The sequence below is a fragment of the Blennius ocellaris genome, assembly GCF_963422515.1.
Source record: "Blennius ocellaris genome assembly, chromosome: 21".
Lineage (NCBI taxonomy): Eukaryota > Metazoa > Chordata > Actinopteri > Blenniiformes > Blenniidae > Blennius > Blennius ocellaris.
Window position 1 is genome coordinate 14838953 of NC_137670.1, and position 18437 is coordinate 14857389.

Sequence of the window (18437 nt, forward strand, 5' to 3'; positions counted from 1 at the left end):
ATGTGTTCCATTTTACATTGGTTTTGAACACTAAAAGAGCATTTAACAGCAATATTACTAAGCTGAACTCCCATGTCCGCGCCGTCTCCATTCCACCTCCACAGCTGATTTTCAGAGAGTTAGATTTTTTTTTCCCCTCTCTCCTTCTCTCTCTCTCTCTCCTTCTCTCTCTCTCTCTTGCTCAGCGAGGAACAGACCCCGTGGAGGAAAATGGAGCCTGGTGGGAGTTCTGAGTTGAGCCCTCAGCAACAAAAGCAATTACAGCAGGCTTCTCAAACTAATGGATCAGACTGAAGGCTCAGTCTCTCCTTTCCTGAATCACAACTGTGTTCTCACCCTCCACAAGCTCTGACACCCCGGATCGGCGCTCGCCACAAGCTGCACGACCCGAGGCAGCTGCAGCAGTTAAAAGAAGTCAGCGTTTCGATAATGCATGCAGCACCATCTCATGAAACTGGTGCATGAGGACGAACACTCGGCTTTTGATTATTTAAATTCAAAAGCACTGAACCTTGGGAGTCTTGGCACACCATTTCCATTTATAATTATTGACTGAATGCTTGAGCTGAGAGTGGAAAAAGAAACGCAGAGCTCCACCATCCTCAGACGCTCACGGAATATCTTTTCTAATCACATGTAATTGGTGTAATTTCATGACTTACTTTCATCAGAGCCAGTGTTGTCGTCCGTGTTTTTGATGTAGTCATCCTGGAAAGAAAATATATTTGCATTAATGGACTTAATAATTCATGCCTCGGCAGCACAATGGAGGAGACTTGCTCCTGCTCTCGCCCCTCATTAACATTCACAGAGTACAAATAATCAGGGAAGACACAAGAAATGCAAAATGAATTGGAAACATTGCTACATGTCCTGAATAACACTTTAAACCGAGGATCAGTTTAGCTCTTCAAATGTATTCTGGTTGTAGGATGAATCAGCTAAAAATGACCTGAAGACACAAAACTGTCAGGACTTTTCTTATTTGTCTTACATCTACGTTTAAATGAACTCCAACTCATTTCAGTGACTATAACCGACCATCGCCTTTTCCGTATTTGCTGATCTGCTTTCTCAAAGACATTTATTCAAGCACTCAAATGAAACATTTTAGAGAATATAAATTGAAATAGAACTATATTAATGCAGCCGAATAATAATTAAACAAAAGAAATAAGAAATAATAATAGTATTTTTCCGGTTCTCTCAGCGTTAGATGATGCATAATTGAAGGGCTCATATTGCCTAGGTTAGGATGAATTTATTCCATTTTAATAAACATTATATAACAATAAGAAGATATTTTGTGTTATATTGCAAAGTTGAAGCTGGAAAAACCTGGTGCATAACACCACTGAAGGAAGAGCTAGGACATACTCATGAGAGTCAATTGAGCAAGAGACATCTACTTTCTTATTATTCCTTCTGACTCACACCTCAGACTGGATTCTCCATTATTTAGACCTGTCTGCAGAGCGAAAGTCACCTTTCTGAAAATAAACACTGAAGGACGAAACATAAACCTCTCGGACTGGTGTGGATCTATACTGTGCAACACTATGGACTGAGTTCTTGAAGTAAAATATTAGATTAGAGGCTACTGGAGGGGGAGAACACGGAAGCACAGAGCAAGTATTCTCACCTCTCAAGTTTATTGTCACTGACAAGTTTGTCCAAATGTGGAAAATTACTTTTGAAAAACTAAAGATCAGGTCTTTTTATGGGTAAAGAAGGAGTCAACTAGAATTAAAAACCCAACTGGATTATCGGCAGGAAATGCAACATTTCAAGATAAAATTAGTTTTGTGGGTAATTCAATTGCTTCCGACAGTCCAAAAACATGCAGTTGAAGTTAATTGTTGACTCAAATTGCCCAGAGATGTGAATCCGTCTCTCTCTGTTGGCTCTGTGGCAGACTTTCCACCTGTCCATGGAAGACTCTGCTCGCGCCCAGAATCAGCTGGGACCCACAATCCTGACTCGGTAATGCAATATAGAAGACGGATGGATAGATAGTAAGACGATTATGTTGACGTTGGAAACTTTCTCTCGGGTGTTTTTGACCCTATTGCACACTTTTCATAACCACGACGGAGAAATCATGAAATATTCATCCGCCTCCGGGTCTGTGAGAACAGAGTATACTCAATCGGCCGGGCGGCGTTTTCCTCCACTGTTTCCAAGGTCAAGAATGACGGGGTCAAGCTCAACCTGTCTATTAACGAATTAAGCTTTTCACACAAAGCTAAAGGCACAAGGCGAGGCTCCGAGAGCTTCAAATGTACCTCATGAAAGAGCATCAACGATCTCCGCTCGCTGCACCGCTGCAGAGTATTTGCAAACTAACTCTGCTTTTTTGTGTGTGTTTTTTTTCCACACCGTCCCTGGCGGCGTCGTGCTGAAATTCAATGTCCCCTCTCTGCTGTATCCATTCTGACCCATTTCTCTCTGTGTCAGGACAGAGAGGATCGGCTATAAAGCAGTTACTCGTCGGCACGAGGCCCGGAGAGGACCCCGAGGATCGGGTCTGTTCAGTTTAGCTCGGTCTTATTCTGCTCGGGGGACGCCAAGACTGAGCTCTCATGTCAAGCTGAACAAGCGTAGCCCACGGCAGCTTAAATACAGTGCAACGGGTGAGGAGTTAAAAGCATGCCTTTTATGCTTGTACTTATTTTTAACACTTTTTTTTTAATGCAGCAAGGACATAAAGATAAATCTCTATCTTTGCAGTGTATTATTTGTTTTATTTATTACACTAAAGTCTGGTTGTTTGTTTTGCATCCTTGTGCTTGTAGTCCTTTTTTATTTGTTATCTTTATGTTACAACAGCTCATCCTGTTCAGCTGCAGAGGGACACATTTGCACTACAGCAGACACTGATGTACTTTATTGTATTTTTTGGGGGGGAGTACTTTACCCAGAATGAGCGCTTACACATCAGGGAGGTGATGCCGAAGGCCGGAAAGAAGTGTTGTAGTGAAGACAGACAGTGGATTGTACAAATTTACAAAAAAGAAAGATACTAACCTCGACTTCCTGTGGCATTGACAAGCAGCAACAGCAAAGGAGAAAAAAAAGAGAGAGAGAGACATTGTCAGAGATATCAAAAAGAAAAAAGAAAAACATTTAGCAGTTTTCATTTTGCTTCTGTTCGGCATGCACGTTGTGTGCTGGTTTATGACGGCTATGGCAGCAGTTAAACTGTCAGCCCTTAATGCACACTGATTGCAAATACATGCCTTAGTCCCGCTCCTCTCCGGGGACAACATGAGACATTCACAGAGGATTATGAGCGCCTATTAACCGAGGATGATCAGCTGCCACTTCTATGAGCTGGCAGGGGTCCCCGCCACTAAGGGCCCATTCTCTTGCTGCGTTTACAAGTGAGTGCCAAACGCCAGCCCGCTGCCAGCTCAAAACTTGTGTATAAGCCATGACATACCGCATCAGCCTTGGAAAAATTCAGGCAAATTGGTAGGCATCCTCAAAGGCAACAGGCAGACGTGATTTAGATGTTTTTTTATAGTTGCGGCGCGCACATAGAGCGCATTTACTAAGCGCAGCACTGACAACACGGACAGATATAGCTCCTGTAAAGCACAACCTTGAGTTAACAGGGTAGTGACTGCTTTCCTTTCATTCCATTTCACCGTCTTGGCTTCGGTCCAAGGGCATTACACATCAATACCCACCACAGCTTCTCCCTGTGCGTTTCATCATTCAACGCTCCGGTGTGTTTGAGGAGAAATATAGCACTGCATGCTTTATTTCAGCAACTCAACCTAGTAAATATACCTAATTCTTTTACACACATCCACCATCCCCAACACACACACACACACACACACACACACACACACACACACACACACACACACACACACACACACACACACACACACACACACACACACACACACACACACACACACGCACACACACACACACACACACACACACACACACGCACACTGACATAGCTGCCTGCTTAACAGTGTTGTGACAGCATCTTAATATATCACTATGGACAATTTACAGGCCTCACAAGGACAAGCCAAAATGCCACAAAAGGGATGAAAGACCGAAACAAGTATTCGTCATGACAGGATTTGACCTCAGAGACTGTTTCGTACAGATAAATATTTTCCTTGTAGCATTGAAAATGTCCGGATGTTGCATACTTTGCGGTACGCCTGTTTGTTGTCCTCCTAATTGGCTGCGTTCCTGCAATGAGTCATATGAGCAGAAGTGAATAAAACAAAAAAAAAACTTTTGACGTGAACACCTCCGCAGAGGTATACGTGTATTTTTTTCTTTTTTTTTTTTGCAGAGCTGCTTCTTTACGTGGCATTTTGAAGGTTGTAGTCGAGTCACTGAGTTTTCATCTTGACCCTGCGGCGTAAAGAGAGGACAAATAATAGCTCAGCTCTGAAAAAAGAGGTGGAACATCTGAGGGAATTGTTGAATATTCTCCAAGTAATCATTTCAAATCGGACCCATTATCAAAGACTGTCACGTTATGTTGGATATCAGATGTAACGATGACTTTATTAATTATTCGCAGCGGATCTGCATTAGCTCGGCTCACATTGCTGGGACCAATGGCGGCCCGGCAGCATGTCCTGAAGGGCTTCAGTGCTTATCTTCTCCCTGCAGCAGTGTGACAGCAAGGACACCAGGCAGAGGCTGCAATTTAGTCCTTCACCAAGGTTGAGAGCTGACGCTGTCCCACTGAATCCAGGCGCCTGCTGCAGTTAAGACCAACCCCCGACACGAAGTAGGGAGAGAAAGCGAAAGACCGTGGGGCAAAGGGGGTATAATGTTCATAGAGGAGGTCCCCTGAGTTATGTGATTCATGTCACACACAGCACCTCTTCTGCCATTTGTCAACATGGCGGTAATGCAGCTGTTGTAAAACAGAGCCAGGAGGCTAATGGAGCTTGACTATCCAGATGCTACGACTGCTCCTCCCGGACGGCGCACTGGTATTAGTCTGACAGCGTTTGGCCTCAAGCCCGCCGCGCTCTCCCGAGTTAACGTCTACCTCACCTTGCCCGTCTCCGGGATATAAATATCAGTGGAAAAACCCAGAATACGTGCACATCAACACAACATAGGTCTGCATGGTTGACGGTGGAGGCAACATGAACCTTTGAGACCGTATGAATCTCCACTGTAGACCTGGGAAATGTTTTTTTTTTTAGAGTGGGTGTGTCCACCAGCCTTTTTAAAAGACGGGGAAACCACTGGCTTATTGCACGTAATGTTCTGTTGTTTATCTATGTGACCTGGCAAGTAATGCTGAAATAGTCAACATTACTATGACGCTATTTACAAAATGATCTGTAGACCTGAAAACTTTGTTGAGAATAATACGAACAGAGTATCAATGGGGTTTTTGTGGTCACATACATTTCTGCAAAATCTGAGATTAAAGTCACTGACCATGTTTTTTTAGATCTAAGATTCCTACTGAATGTGAAAAAGCCATGTACAGTAAGTAAAGAGTGAGTTCAAGACTATGAATCCGATACATAGAACACAGTTAAGGTGTTGTCAGCATATAGCGATTAACACAGAAATGAGAGCAAGTGAAGAATGGAATTAACACATCTCTATTGATGTTATTTTTTTTGTCCTCAACGTACACAGTTCACCAATCCTGCAGTATTCACGACACTTCATACCAAACACGCTATGAAATGTCATGTAAAACTACACGTTACAATTTCCGCTTTCAAAAGATCTGTTGTGTCAAGAAAGTAGTGATCTACGAAATATCATGAGGTCAAATTAGGATCACTTCATTAAAAAAAACAAAAAAACAAAAAAACTGTAGTGTCAGTATCAAAAGGAAGAAGTAATAAATGCAGGGAAGAATAGGTTCGGGAAAACAACAGAGCTTGCGGGAAGGTGTGAAGAGAAAGTCTCTAGAAAGTAACAAAACAAAGCTGACAGGCTGAGGACTTATTCTGATGGATGACCACCCACTTTCTGAATTTAAGAACATCTTGTTAAAAAGCCTTTTTGCACATTGCCAAACCAACGCTCTTTGAATTGGCGGTCCTAACATCTGTCCAAACATCTTAGAAAATTGCTTTTCACACCACGCAATTAAAGCTAACGAGTTCTGAATCACTGCAGTCCCGGGGAGCCTTCACTTATACTGTAGGTCCTAAAACATACAAGAATTTTCAGATAGTTATCCTCAGCAACGTCAAGTTAATATGGAAGGGGAAAAAAAAACAATATTGCATTTATCTGTTGTATAAGTGATAAAGGTCAGGTGCAATTCAGAGGTGAGACCCGAGACGTGTACAAACCGAGCAATCATCAAAAATGAAGGGAGTATCCATCTCCATGCGGGGAGGGGAAAAAAAATGTAAACGTCTAAGAGAAGCTTGCAGAGCCTGAGTGCTCGTGGCTGAGAGCTGTCAGAGCGCGACCTGACTCCAGCTTCTCGGAGAAAATGCTCGCAGAGTAAAAAGAAATCTGCATCTCCTCTCCCCGCTGCAATGATCCATTACGTGCTTGCAGCCGGCTTGCTCCATCACCAGAGCTCATCTGTCCCTGTAATGTGACAGGGTAGGGAGTCTGGGCTTCGGAGGACACAGAAACCAAGGAGAACATGCAACACGCATACACAAGTATGCAGAGGGTCTAAATAAAGATATGGGGATGGACCTGCAATTCTGTATGCTGCTTAAAATAACAGCTATTTTGCGCAAAAATGTAATTCAAGAAATCGACAGCTGTTTAAACCAAGCATTTGTGTTACAAATGTCAATCTATGAGGATGTGAAAGTCAAAAATAGTCAAAAATTATACATGATACATTAAAAAAAAAAACATTGTGACATTTTTAGATTCAGCTGTATGTCACTCAATTAAGTTCATGACAGCATCAGTTATTTTCCCATCAAAATGCATAAATTAATCACATTTTTGGCATGGAATATGCAAATGCACTGTTCTTTACAAACCAACTCACCCTCACCTCATTGCAAAAACCTCCTCAAGCTGAGTCCGTCCTGGACTTGGAGGACCAGTCGGTGTGGATTCTGCATGTTCCCTGTGCATGGGTTTTTCTTCAGCGACTGCAGTGTCCATGTGTTTCAAATGGTCTCATATGCCTCATAAAAGATGAATGGCAGACTGAACATATAACCAGATTTAGTTCTTTACTGCTCTTCCCAAATACAAGACAATTCTGATGGCAGCACTGGAACAATCCAATACATGGCAACTTCCTTCATCCAATCTAATCTGGAACTCAACACATTTTGATGTTGAAACTAGATCTTGTGTCTAAATTGCCGAAGCAAACAAGTTAGAGTTCTAACCTAAAGAACTTGTGCGGCTGAACTTTATGATGCACACAGTGGAAAGATTTTTACACAAAAAGTCTTGGTTTCAGGTGAATTCCCACACTCTCAGGGCAATCGCTGCGTACTTCGCTCCCCACAACAGTCCTTATTGATATTCTGAAGATGGTATTTGCAGTGAAGACATCACTTAAAGCAGCAGGATACGAGTTAGAGGTTAAATGATGATGTGGACATTTTGCATTTCCTCCCGTTGTCATTTATTCGGCTCCATGAAGTCATTTACTTTGCCAGTGACTGGATAAACACCGGCTGATGGATGGACTGGTGATCCGGGTCACGTCTGTAATGAACGGAGACCCGCGAGAAGCTTTCCTCAGCTGATTGCTCGACTCTGTGCTGAGGCTGTGTCATCCTATCGGGCCGCTGAGGTGTGTCTGCCTCTCAGACTGGCAGGACATTGTCACCTCATCATTCCTCCGGCTATCGTTTGCACAGTAATGTGCCTCGCCTGATTAATGTCGCCGAATTAGCGACGTCTCCCTGGCTTCTTTAAATTGCGGCAAAAGGGCACGCAGGCGGAGGCTGTCGTGAATCTACATTCCACCCTCCATCTCGCTGTAGTTACCAGGGAACAGCGGGAGTGCATCTTGCATTTGCCGTGTCATTATGGCGCCCCCGATTCAGCACACTGGGGCCTAAGTGGTGGAGGTAATGTCTCGTTCTGTTTGTACCCTGCCGTCTCTGAGAACGACAGAGGAATGGGGGAGGCTCTAATGGCGCAGACCCACCACAGATTGAAACACTTAGAAATGCATTAGAGCGCTTCAAAATGATGCCGTGTGTCTTTTGGCCCGAACCTGTTGCCTTTGAAGAGGCAAAACCTTGTGCTCACACTTGAACACGAGGCGGAAAATCACACAGCAACAGCCGAAGATGCGCCTCTCCTGACCCCCGACGCATCAACTCATGTGGTTTCCACACAAGCGCAGAGCAACAAACTCTTCAGTTTACTTTGAGTAAAAAAGAAGACAGGTCTGAGATTCCTGCACCACATTCCCGTTGACAGACTCCAACGTGATCTATGGTCGCATCGCAGCCTTTTAAAGTGGTTACACGCTATATTTACGGAAAGCAGCACAAGATTTTTCATTACACTCCCGAGACAAAATAAGAAATCCACGGAGAAAAATGGGGGGTGTCTCAATTGCAACAAAACGCCAGAGCATTATGGGATTAAGTCTCAGCCCCAGCTATACAGAGCTGGATAAAATTGATCATCTGAGCTGGAGAGCTCGGGGGCCTGCAGGCGAAGGACGCATGTTGTTTCACAAGGTAAGGTGCCTGCCTGCAATGCAGTACAGTACAGAGCACAATCTGCAGCCATCTCTGCGCACTGAAGGGCATGTCTTTTTTTTTTGTTTTTGTTGTTGTTGTTGTCTCCTGAGCTACACACAGTAGCCCCACTGCCATGCATGCAGAAATAGAAAAGTAATCATCTCCAGCCAATCAAATCGATTCATTTGAACCAACTGTCAGTTATATTTTCTGCGAAGGCACAAGCTGGTTCCGGGGCACTTAAGATGAAAGAGGCTTTTCTCAACCCAAAACAAAAGCGTCGCAGGAATTAAGACATTCTGACGAGAGCTTTTTTCTATGCAAATACTGCCGTCGGCTAAGACCGCATTTCAGGAAGTTGCATCACGGAAATAAACCTTTTTCTTCTAAGGAGCCCTTTAGCCGTGGTTTCGAATCACTGATGAAGTGACACATCAAACAGTGGCCTGGCGGACTTCGCTGTGGAGGACTCCATGGTTGAATCAAGGCATCGCATGCTCCGAGAGATGCAGTAATTGGAGAGGAGGAAGGAGGCACAGATGCAGAAAAATGGATTCGGTTGGGCCGCGCTGCTGAGCCAAGCAGAACCTTGGAACGGCTCAGTCTCTGCAGCATCTTAACACCACCCCACCCCCCACCCCCCACACCCCCATTTGGAAAACAAAGAAGCAGAAAGAGAAGAGGCGAGCCTTCAGGTTGAGCTCCACACAGATGCCCCAGGGAGCTTGCAGCTTATGCGCGGCCGTCTTTACAGTGCTGAGCTACGCTGCTTCCGCACACAACATTAGCAGAAAGAAACTCCATTATAAGACAGGCTGAAGCATGTGGCGCTACAGAACCGAAAATCCCTTAATGCAACGTGCTATTTTAACTGTTTTCCAGACGGATTAATCAATATTGATCTGCAAACACAAAAAGTTATCAGCATACATAAATAGACGGATGAGCTAAAATCTTGTTTGGTGTTGGCACAGTAACCACTGGGGGAGGATAAATCAATACCTACTGTGGGGGAGGCTGAGAAAATGAATTCTACTCTGATGAACTCTAACAAATTGACTTTGTTTTCCCCCCTTTTTTATTTCTGAAATAAACACATGCTTTGCAGGTTTTCTCGCCACCATTAATTAGCTATAATAGAATTATAGTTACAGAGGATATTTTGTACACATTTGAATAATTATTAGAATTAATTATCTTTCCACATTATGTAATCTGATGAAACTCAGCACAATATGCATTCACTTAAATGTTATGTAATTTAGATTTTGTTGGATTACCAACATCAGTATTATGAGGTGTGGTTTGTTTCATTATTGGCATTTGGATTTTATACTAGGAATTTCCCTCAGTTTTCTTTTTTAAAAAATTAAAAACAAAGTTGGTGCATCGAATTGAACTGTTTAAACAGAAATCATGAACACACAATGTGAGGTCAAAAGGGAGGGATGTTGCCTCAAACTGAGGAATTATATAACTGGTGCTATATATATATATATATATATATACATATATCATTTGTCCTTTTTTAATGGACGACAAATGACAACGTGGAGCATCACTGGAAGCTTTAAAATGTCATTTTACCCTGCACTAATATTAAACCGCTCACACTGAAAAACAGCACGCTGGTAATAAAAACAATGTCATCACAACAGTACATCAGAACAAAGTTTTATTGGTAGCGGTTGGACCTGCTGGCACAGATCTGGTCTTTCAGACAGTGGGCAATGCTCCCGAAAAAGAGCTCATATCCCCGAGGGCTCAAGTGAACCTTATCCCCGAGGAAGAGTTCACGGCGGGAGAAAACTATCCCAGGGTGGTAAATAATGCTCCCTCCAATGCGCACAACAAATTTAGCCATCACACTATTGACGCAATTCCTCTCCTTCTCCACCTGCACTGGTGCACCATATCTCCATTGGCGCCTCTGGTTAATGGAGGAAAGAATGATCTTCATGTGTGGGAATTGTGTGTTGAGCTCTCCCAGGTCTCTCTTCATCGCCCTCAGTAAATGTCCACTGTTTACTTGACCCAGATCATTGCCACCGCAGTGAATGACGAGTACATCCGGGGCACTTCTTCTTCCCAGGACTTGATAAAAGAAGGGGATGAAGTCACTCCACCGCATGCCTCCCTTGCCGAACCACTGGATCTGGCAGTTCACACCCAGGTTGCTCCTCATGGTCCGGGCTGCCTCCTCTGCACCACGCCTGACGTAGCTGTCCCCGACAATCCAGACCTTGGACACTGCTTATCACAAAATACAAGAGAAAGAAAGCTAATGTAGTTGTTGCATCACAATAAACAATATGAATTCAACACAAACACTTCTAAACATGACTAGCAAAGCTCATTGGCTTCAACTGTAGGACTGAACCATAATTATACTGTATAAAAATTGAATGAACATTATAGACACAAAAAGATGTGCTTGTTGAGAATTACATTTCCACAACCACCAACTTTCAAAAAAATTCTACAGCAACATACCGTTTTCTGGCGGTGCAAATGTCCTGTGTGGCATCTGATTTCTCTGTTGTTCAGGCTGAACGACACGGACAGTTGAAGTCATCTTTCTGAAACTAAAACAAATGAAAACAAAGTCAGTATAAACGTTGGTACAATTCTGCTTCGCCAAAATAAACCAATTGCTGACTTATGATGCTCCCTGACTTTCCCAACTAGCAATTTGCTGAATATTTTCAAGACATTGACAATGGTCAAATATAACCTCATGGATACCCTAACTCTAGTAGCAGAGGCCTAAAAACATCATCAACAATAAGTAACCAAAGGTATCATGATTAAATGGAATAACAATGAATAGAAAGCATTAAACACATGGATCTTACCTCATTTTGTCGACAATGTTCTTTCTCTTCTCAAAAATACAAGCTGGCCAGCACTCTGAAATGGCTCCGAAAACTGAAATTTTACAGCACTTTTCAGTTGATTGATCAGTCGCAGTGAAGCTAAAAGTGAATGAGGTGTGTTCGCTTGAAGACTGGGATTTTATAGTCAGAGATCAAAGGTATCAATTGTTGTCAACTGTTATCATCAATTGATCTCCTTTGATTCCTGTGATCTCTCTCTCTCTCTCTCTCCCTATATATATATATATATATATACTGGAAATCAAAGGAGATCAAAGGTATGAACTGTTGATGACATCACATACCTTTGATCTCTGATTATAAAATCCCAGTCTTCAAGCGAACACATCTCATTCACTTTTAGCTTCACTGCGACTGATCAATCAACTGAAAAGTGCTGTAAAATTTCAGTTTTCGGAGCCATTTCAGAGTGCTGGCCAGCTTGTATTTTTGAGAACAGAAAGAACATTGTCGACAAAATGAGGTAAGATCCATGTGTTTAATGCTTTCTATTCATTGTTATTCCATTTAATCATGATACCTTTGGTTACTTATTGTTGATGATGTTTTTAGGCCTCTGCTACTAGAGTTAGGGTATCCATGAGGTTATATTTGACCATTGTCAATGTCTTGAAAATATTTAGCAAATTGCTAGTTGGGAAAGTCAGGGAGCATCATAAGTCAGCAATTGGTTTATTTTGGTGAAGCAGAATTGTACCAAGGTTTATACTGACTTTGTTTTCATTTGTTTTAGTTTCAGAAAGATGACTTCAACTGTCCGTGTCGTTCAGCCTGAACAACAGAGAAATCAGATGTCACACAGGACATTTGCACCGCCAGAAAACGGTATGTTGCTGTAGAATTTTTTTGAAAGTTGGTGGTTGTGGAAATGTAATTCTCAACAAGCACATCTTTTTGTGTCTATAATGTTCATTCAATTTTTATACAGTATAATTATGGTTCAGTCCTACAGTTGAAGCCAATGAGCTTTGCTAGTCATGTTTAGAAGTGTTTGTGTTGAATTCATATTGTTTATTGTGATGCAACAACTACATTAGCTTTCTTTCTCTTGTATTTTGTGATAAGCAGTGTCCAAGGTCTGGATTGTCGGGGACAGCTACGTCAGGCGTGGTGCAGAGGAGGCAGCCCGGACCATGAGGAGCAACCTGGGTGTGAACTGCCAGATCCAGTGGTTCGGCAAGGGAGGCATGCGGTGGAGTGACTTCATCCCCTTCTTTTATCAAGTCCTGGGAAGAAGAAGTGCCCCGGATGTACTTGTCATTCACTGCGGTGGCAATGATCTGGGTCAAGTAAACAGTGGACATTTACTGAGGGCGATGAAGAGAGACCTGGGAGAGCTCAACACACAATTCCCACACATGAAGATCATTCTTTCCTCCATTAACCAGAGGCGCCAATGGAGATATGGTGCACCAGTGCAGGTGGAGAAGGAGAGGAATTGCGTCAATAGTGTGATGGCTAAATTTGTTGTGCGCATTGGAGGGAGCATTATTTACCACCCTGGGATAGTTTTCTCCCGCCGTGAACTCTTCCTCGGGGATAAGGTTCACTTGAGCCCTCGGGGATATGAGCTCTTTTTCGGGAGCATTGCCCACTGTCTGAAAGACCAGATCTGTGCCAGCAGGTCCAACCGCTACCAATAAAACTTTGTTCTGATGTACTGTTGTGATGACATTGTTTTTATTACCAGCGTGCTGTTTTTCAGTGTGAGCGGTTTAATATTAGTCCAGGGTAAAATGACATTTTAAAGCTTCCAGTGATGCTCCACGTTGTCATTTGTCGTCCATTAAAAAAGGACAAACTCTGCTCCTTTTAGCCCGTTTCAGGCTGCTGTTTTTAAAATAGGCTCGGAATTACAACATGTGTTGGGAGATAAGGCACACTCATGTAGCTTGATAAGAAGTGGAAGCTTTGTGAAGAAACATGTAACACGACGCTTTACTCAGTGATACTTGTGTCTGCCTGAGAGACGAGGTGCAAAAATTCCTATTCGAGGTGGCCATTTAATTTTATGACTATTTTTCTTCCCCGTGCGCAGAGAGATGACAGAATTCACAGCATGCGCACAGACTGAGACAGCATGCACACAGAAAATGGTCTAACTGTGTGTGATTAGTGTTTATGCACTTGGGTTTTGTGCACTAAAATGACACCATACTAGTACTGCACCTTTGGGAGCACGGACACAAAAAGCACACCAGAACATGTAGAACATTCTGGGTCAGTTTTTCTGAATGTATGTTGCTGGTTCTGCTCTCTTCCAATACTGTACTTCCATTTTTAAAGGCCAGTCGTTTGTTAAATCAAATAAAATGAACAATGGCAACAAAAGTCCACTGAAATGTCGATTCACAGTGTAAACAGAATACCACTGAATGATACCTTTCCAATGTTTCCTATGCTTGCTGATGTTTCTCCACATTTTATTTCCCACAAATGATGGCTGTAATTGGCGCAATTTGATTAAAACAAAACTTAAATCAAGTTACATTCAGGTGAGATTCGATTTGATCTCGTGGGCCAAATTTCTGCTGCATTTTTTGTTTGTTTACTTAAAACAAAGCAGTGTTGGCAGCGAAAGCATAACTGCACCATGAATGTGAGAAACTCATTAAGGGGAGTTTGTGTTTCAAAACAAAGTCTTTTATGAAAGTATGACTGCAGACTGAACAGACCAGACTCAGTATGACATGGACATGTGATTTCCTGATGCTGTGGTGAACCTTTTTTTTTTTTTATTTCACCAATGGCAGTGATGCAGTTGATCTTACTAGTTTAATTAGCAAAGAAATTTGAAAGTTGTAAAAGGTCTGTCAAGTCATTCATGTCTTAAAACTTGCAATTTGTTTACATCTTTTGATCCAGCATAGTAAAATGGTAGTGTCTCTTTTATTACTGTTTTAGGCCTTCAATGTTTTTGAAACTTTTCTTTACCAACAAATACATGGTTATGTTGTGTTTATGTTTCTTTTTTTCTGAACTCCAGTGCTCGGCGAGGATTTTATGGTACTGAGAGTGAAATATTGTACATTTTTGATTTGGTATTTAGGATTTTCTTTTCGAGAGTTGGCAAAATTGTATTGTACAATGTAATCATTCAATTAAACAAAAAAAAAGTTTGTTAAAAAGATGTGTTCAACCTCTTTACTCAAGTAAAAGTAAAAAAGCAGAGCTTCTGAAATATCTTTCAGTACAAGAAGTAAATGTTGTTATTGTAATTCTATGTTTGTCAGTGTTGATGTCAAGATTCAACCTGGAACTAAACATTTTCCTCTATCATGATCGGATGATACGATGGCTGGATGTCATATAAAACTCTATGAATTCAATTGAACTGTCACCGTCATCTGCTCTGATCTTTTCACTGTAACTCTGAATTATTTTGCATGGACTTGGAAATATGAACAACTCAGTTTTTAAGACCCCAGAGGTAGAAGATACTTGTGATCAAATCCGGGAAGTCGAACTCCCAAGTAAAGTTCAAGTAATGAAAAAACACTGATCCTCTGTGAGAAGTCCAGAGTTTGTGATAAAGTACCACAGACAGGAGAGGGAAGTGAGAAGAGGTACATAAACACAATGTTTTTTTTCCCGCAACATTAAAATGCAAATATTACTGGAGTAATTTGTAGAGGCCAAAAACCAACAAAAAAAAAAATGTGCAGTGCTGAGCAGCTGAGTGATCATTTGAGTGGACTGCAGTGCATAGTCAGCATGTGCGCTCAGCAAACGTCCAAACATTATTATTACAACATAATTCCACCATCATCTATCTTCACCCATGATTATCATTTTATTATCCCAAATGTTAACGACTGCGCCTGCTGTTTAAGTTAATGCGAGTCCACTGCCTCATTCGTTGAAGCTACTGGGCTCTTTTACAGCCGTCTGACGCAGGTTTGGGAAGCAGCAGCAATGGTTGAAAGAAGATAATGACGATAACCATCACAGTTGAAATGCCGCAGGGATTTCGCACGAGACGGCTCACAGGGGTAGCTAAGTTAAATACGCTTGCTGGCTGATTACATTTAATTCCCCCCGTCTGCCATGGCGATGAGAACAAATTGGGTTGTTGTGGCTGCTGATAATGCTAATCTCCCGCAGTTGTGGTGGGATATTACAGTAAAACAGAGAGGCGCATTGAGATGTCACGTTCCGGCGGTAGGAAGGACTACATCACGTAGAAATGAGATTTTTCTGTTTCAACTGAGAGAAAAAAAAAACTATTAGCGGTTAAGCTCCGCATGCTATCCCTGCTATACGCTTTGCTTGATTAAGGTCATTTCAGTATGACTTTGTAGTGTGTATCCATTACCCTGCCAACTCGCCAAATTAACAGCCTCTGTCTCTCTCCCACACACACACACACACACACACACACACACACACACACACACACACACGCAAACAAATACATCCACCGCATGCCACACATACCAAATAAAGCTTGTACACAGACAAGATCACAGTCCTTCCCAAGCATGTCCTTGACAGGACGGAGAGGAGGCTAAGCTCTCCCCGCTCGTCCACATGCAGCTCTGGGACGGCCGGGACCGACTGACCGACCAACGTGAATATCAAACACAGAGCAGACAGCCAAAGGAGGGGTGGGGGGGGGGCATATTCTCCCTGGGCAGGAGCGTGTCCTCAAAGTTTGTGTGGCTCGTTGGCCTAATTGTACAGTACTCGCCTTGCTGGTTCGACCCTGTGTGATTTGTGGCCTGAAGCGAAGAATCCATCAATGCCAGGTTGAACCCGGGCGCCTCGCTTTATTACATCTATTGTTACAAAGCATAGAGCGAAACTGTTGCGTTTGCTAAGTCCATGTGTTAAATGCAACACGGCTCAAGACAATTCAGAATAATGAAAGAGGCTCCCAGCACACATCCGTCAAGAATAGAAACACACCTGAGGCAGACCTGAATATGTCCAGGATGGAATTTCACTGGAGCTTCAATCTACAATATTTCCACAGGGCTGATATTTTCACAGCAATGTTTGTGAGCTTTTTTTTCTCCCCCCAGATTTAATCATTTCCACTGAAATAACAAGTCCCATAAATACCAGGGTGCATTTTCAGCAGGTGAAGCCTCTTCCACAGTGTTTACCCCGCGAAGGGTAAACTGAATCTTCAGCCGGCGTGTTGGTGAGCGACAACAATAAAGGTCACAGCAGATAAACAGATAGGGGATCTCATTGTCACTGAGTGGCAGAGGAATTTCCGGGGAATGCAAACACACACAGGCGGCAATTTCACCCTCCAGTTCCATATGTGTCTGCACCGACATGTGAGACATTTTTGAGATGCTGAGAAAATACAGTTCGGAGTAAAGAGACACTCGTCATATGCGAGACACCAAGAAACTTCTGGAAGAGAGATACAAAATGAGTGCAGTCAATTTATTTTATAATTTATAAATCAAAAAAAAAGACAGGCTCGTTGTTTCCTTATGCATTTTTTTTTGTCTCATGTATGTTGCTCACACTATAAATTCAGAACGTAAGTCAAAATGAGTCTATAGGTGTAAATAAGAAAATGTAGATCTAAAATAAATCGTTAAGTATCTCAAAGATTATCTGAATAACATATACAAGGTTCTTGTGTGGCTTTTTCAGGCAGCAGCTGAAGAATTTCTGAATATAAAAAGATTTTAAATGTGTGCAGCTCTGAAGTTGTCAAATAGAAATGTGCAGATGTCATAAAGAAGCTCATACAGAATCTAGACTCAGAGCAGACGGGAAACTACAATGTTCATTTCATTTTGAAGGCTTCTGCCTTTCTGTTTTTCAAGGCGGCTGAGTTAAATATTGTTTGGGAAACAACTGAATTATATTTCACATAAAGGTTTTTTGCACCTCCTCTACATCTTATTTAAACCGTCCTCTGAATATTTGCTGTATCAAAACCCCTCTTTTAGCTTTTCAGTGACCGCGGCTCTGCAGAAGGAGATGTTAAGGTCAGCTGTTAATCCACCAATATTGCCTCCCATGAAACGTCTCTATAACTATTTCATGGACTGGATGTACAGACATTTATGAGTTCAACAAGGATGACGCTTCCAGCCTTTAATGATCTGAAGACTTTTGCTCCGGCCATACCATGGGATGAAAAACTGTAGTTTTGAGTCAAGCATCTCTACAGAGTTGATTTTCATGAAATTCATAAGCATTCGTGTGCCCCTCAAGATGAACTTTAATCACTTTTATGCAAATTTTTTGTTATTACTATGTGCAGATTTTTCATTCTGAATGTCGAAAACTATACATTTGTATATTTGTGCATCTGGAGAAATTATGCTGTTTAAATTTGTTTTAATTGTCATCTGACAGAGAGCAGCGTATTCATTAAATATCTGGATCATCAGTCAAACCTCTGGGTGTGCCAGCATGCCAGCCATGGGTGAAGACAAACACACGTGGAGTGGCGGCATTTATCGCTCTGCCTGCAGCAAGGCATGGAGGAGCTTCACCAGTGCAGAGACAACTCTCAGGCAGATGCCACTATAAATAATGCATGAACAATAGAGCCAGAAGAAGAACCTTGAAACGGCTAATTATTCTGCCCGACATTTCAGCAACTCGCAGAGAAGTTAACGGCTAAAAAAGATGGAGTTCAGGCCGTGGTTGCTGCCGGAGTGTGCGCAGCACGGCCTGACTCCATTATGAAAACACATTGAACTACTTACACTGTCCGACCGCAACAAGTCGCCTCCACATACTCAGCCGGTGATTGAACGAGTGGAGGGTTTCTGTCTGTTTCAACACTGTGGGCTGTGGGACATACTGTTGGAACAGCTATTCAGAGCAGGTGTTGAGCGTCTTTGCGTTATCTTTTTTTTTTTTTGACAAGCATGAATTGCCATCTCACGAGAAGAGC

The 18437-nt window shown here is 42.3% G+C and overlaps 1 protein-coding gene across 1 annotated transcript in view; it reads right to left on the bottom strand.

The window, feature by feature from the left end:
- The window catches only part of LOC308145454 (testican-2), a gene marked incomplete at both ends in the record, with an annotated part of 44349 nt that overhangs the window by 18841 nt on the left and 7071 nt on the right, over positions 1-18437 (bottom strand). Inside the window, one exon of the mRNA XM_080516906.1 lies at positions 663-708. Within this exon, the coding sequence (XP_080373032.1) occupies positions 663-708 (46 nt within the window). The remainder of the gene's footprint in view (positions 1-662; positions 709-18437) is intronic.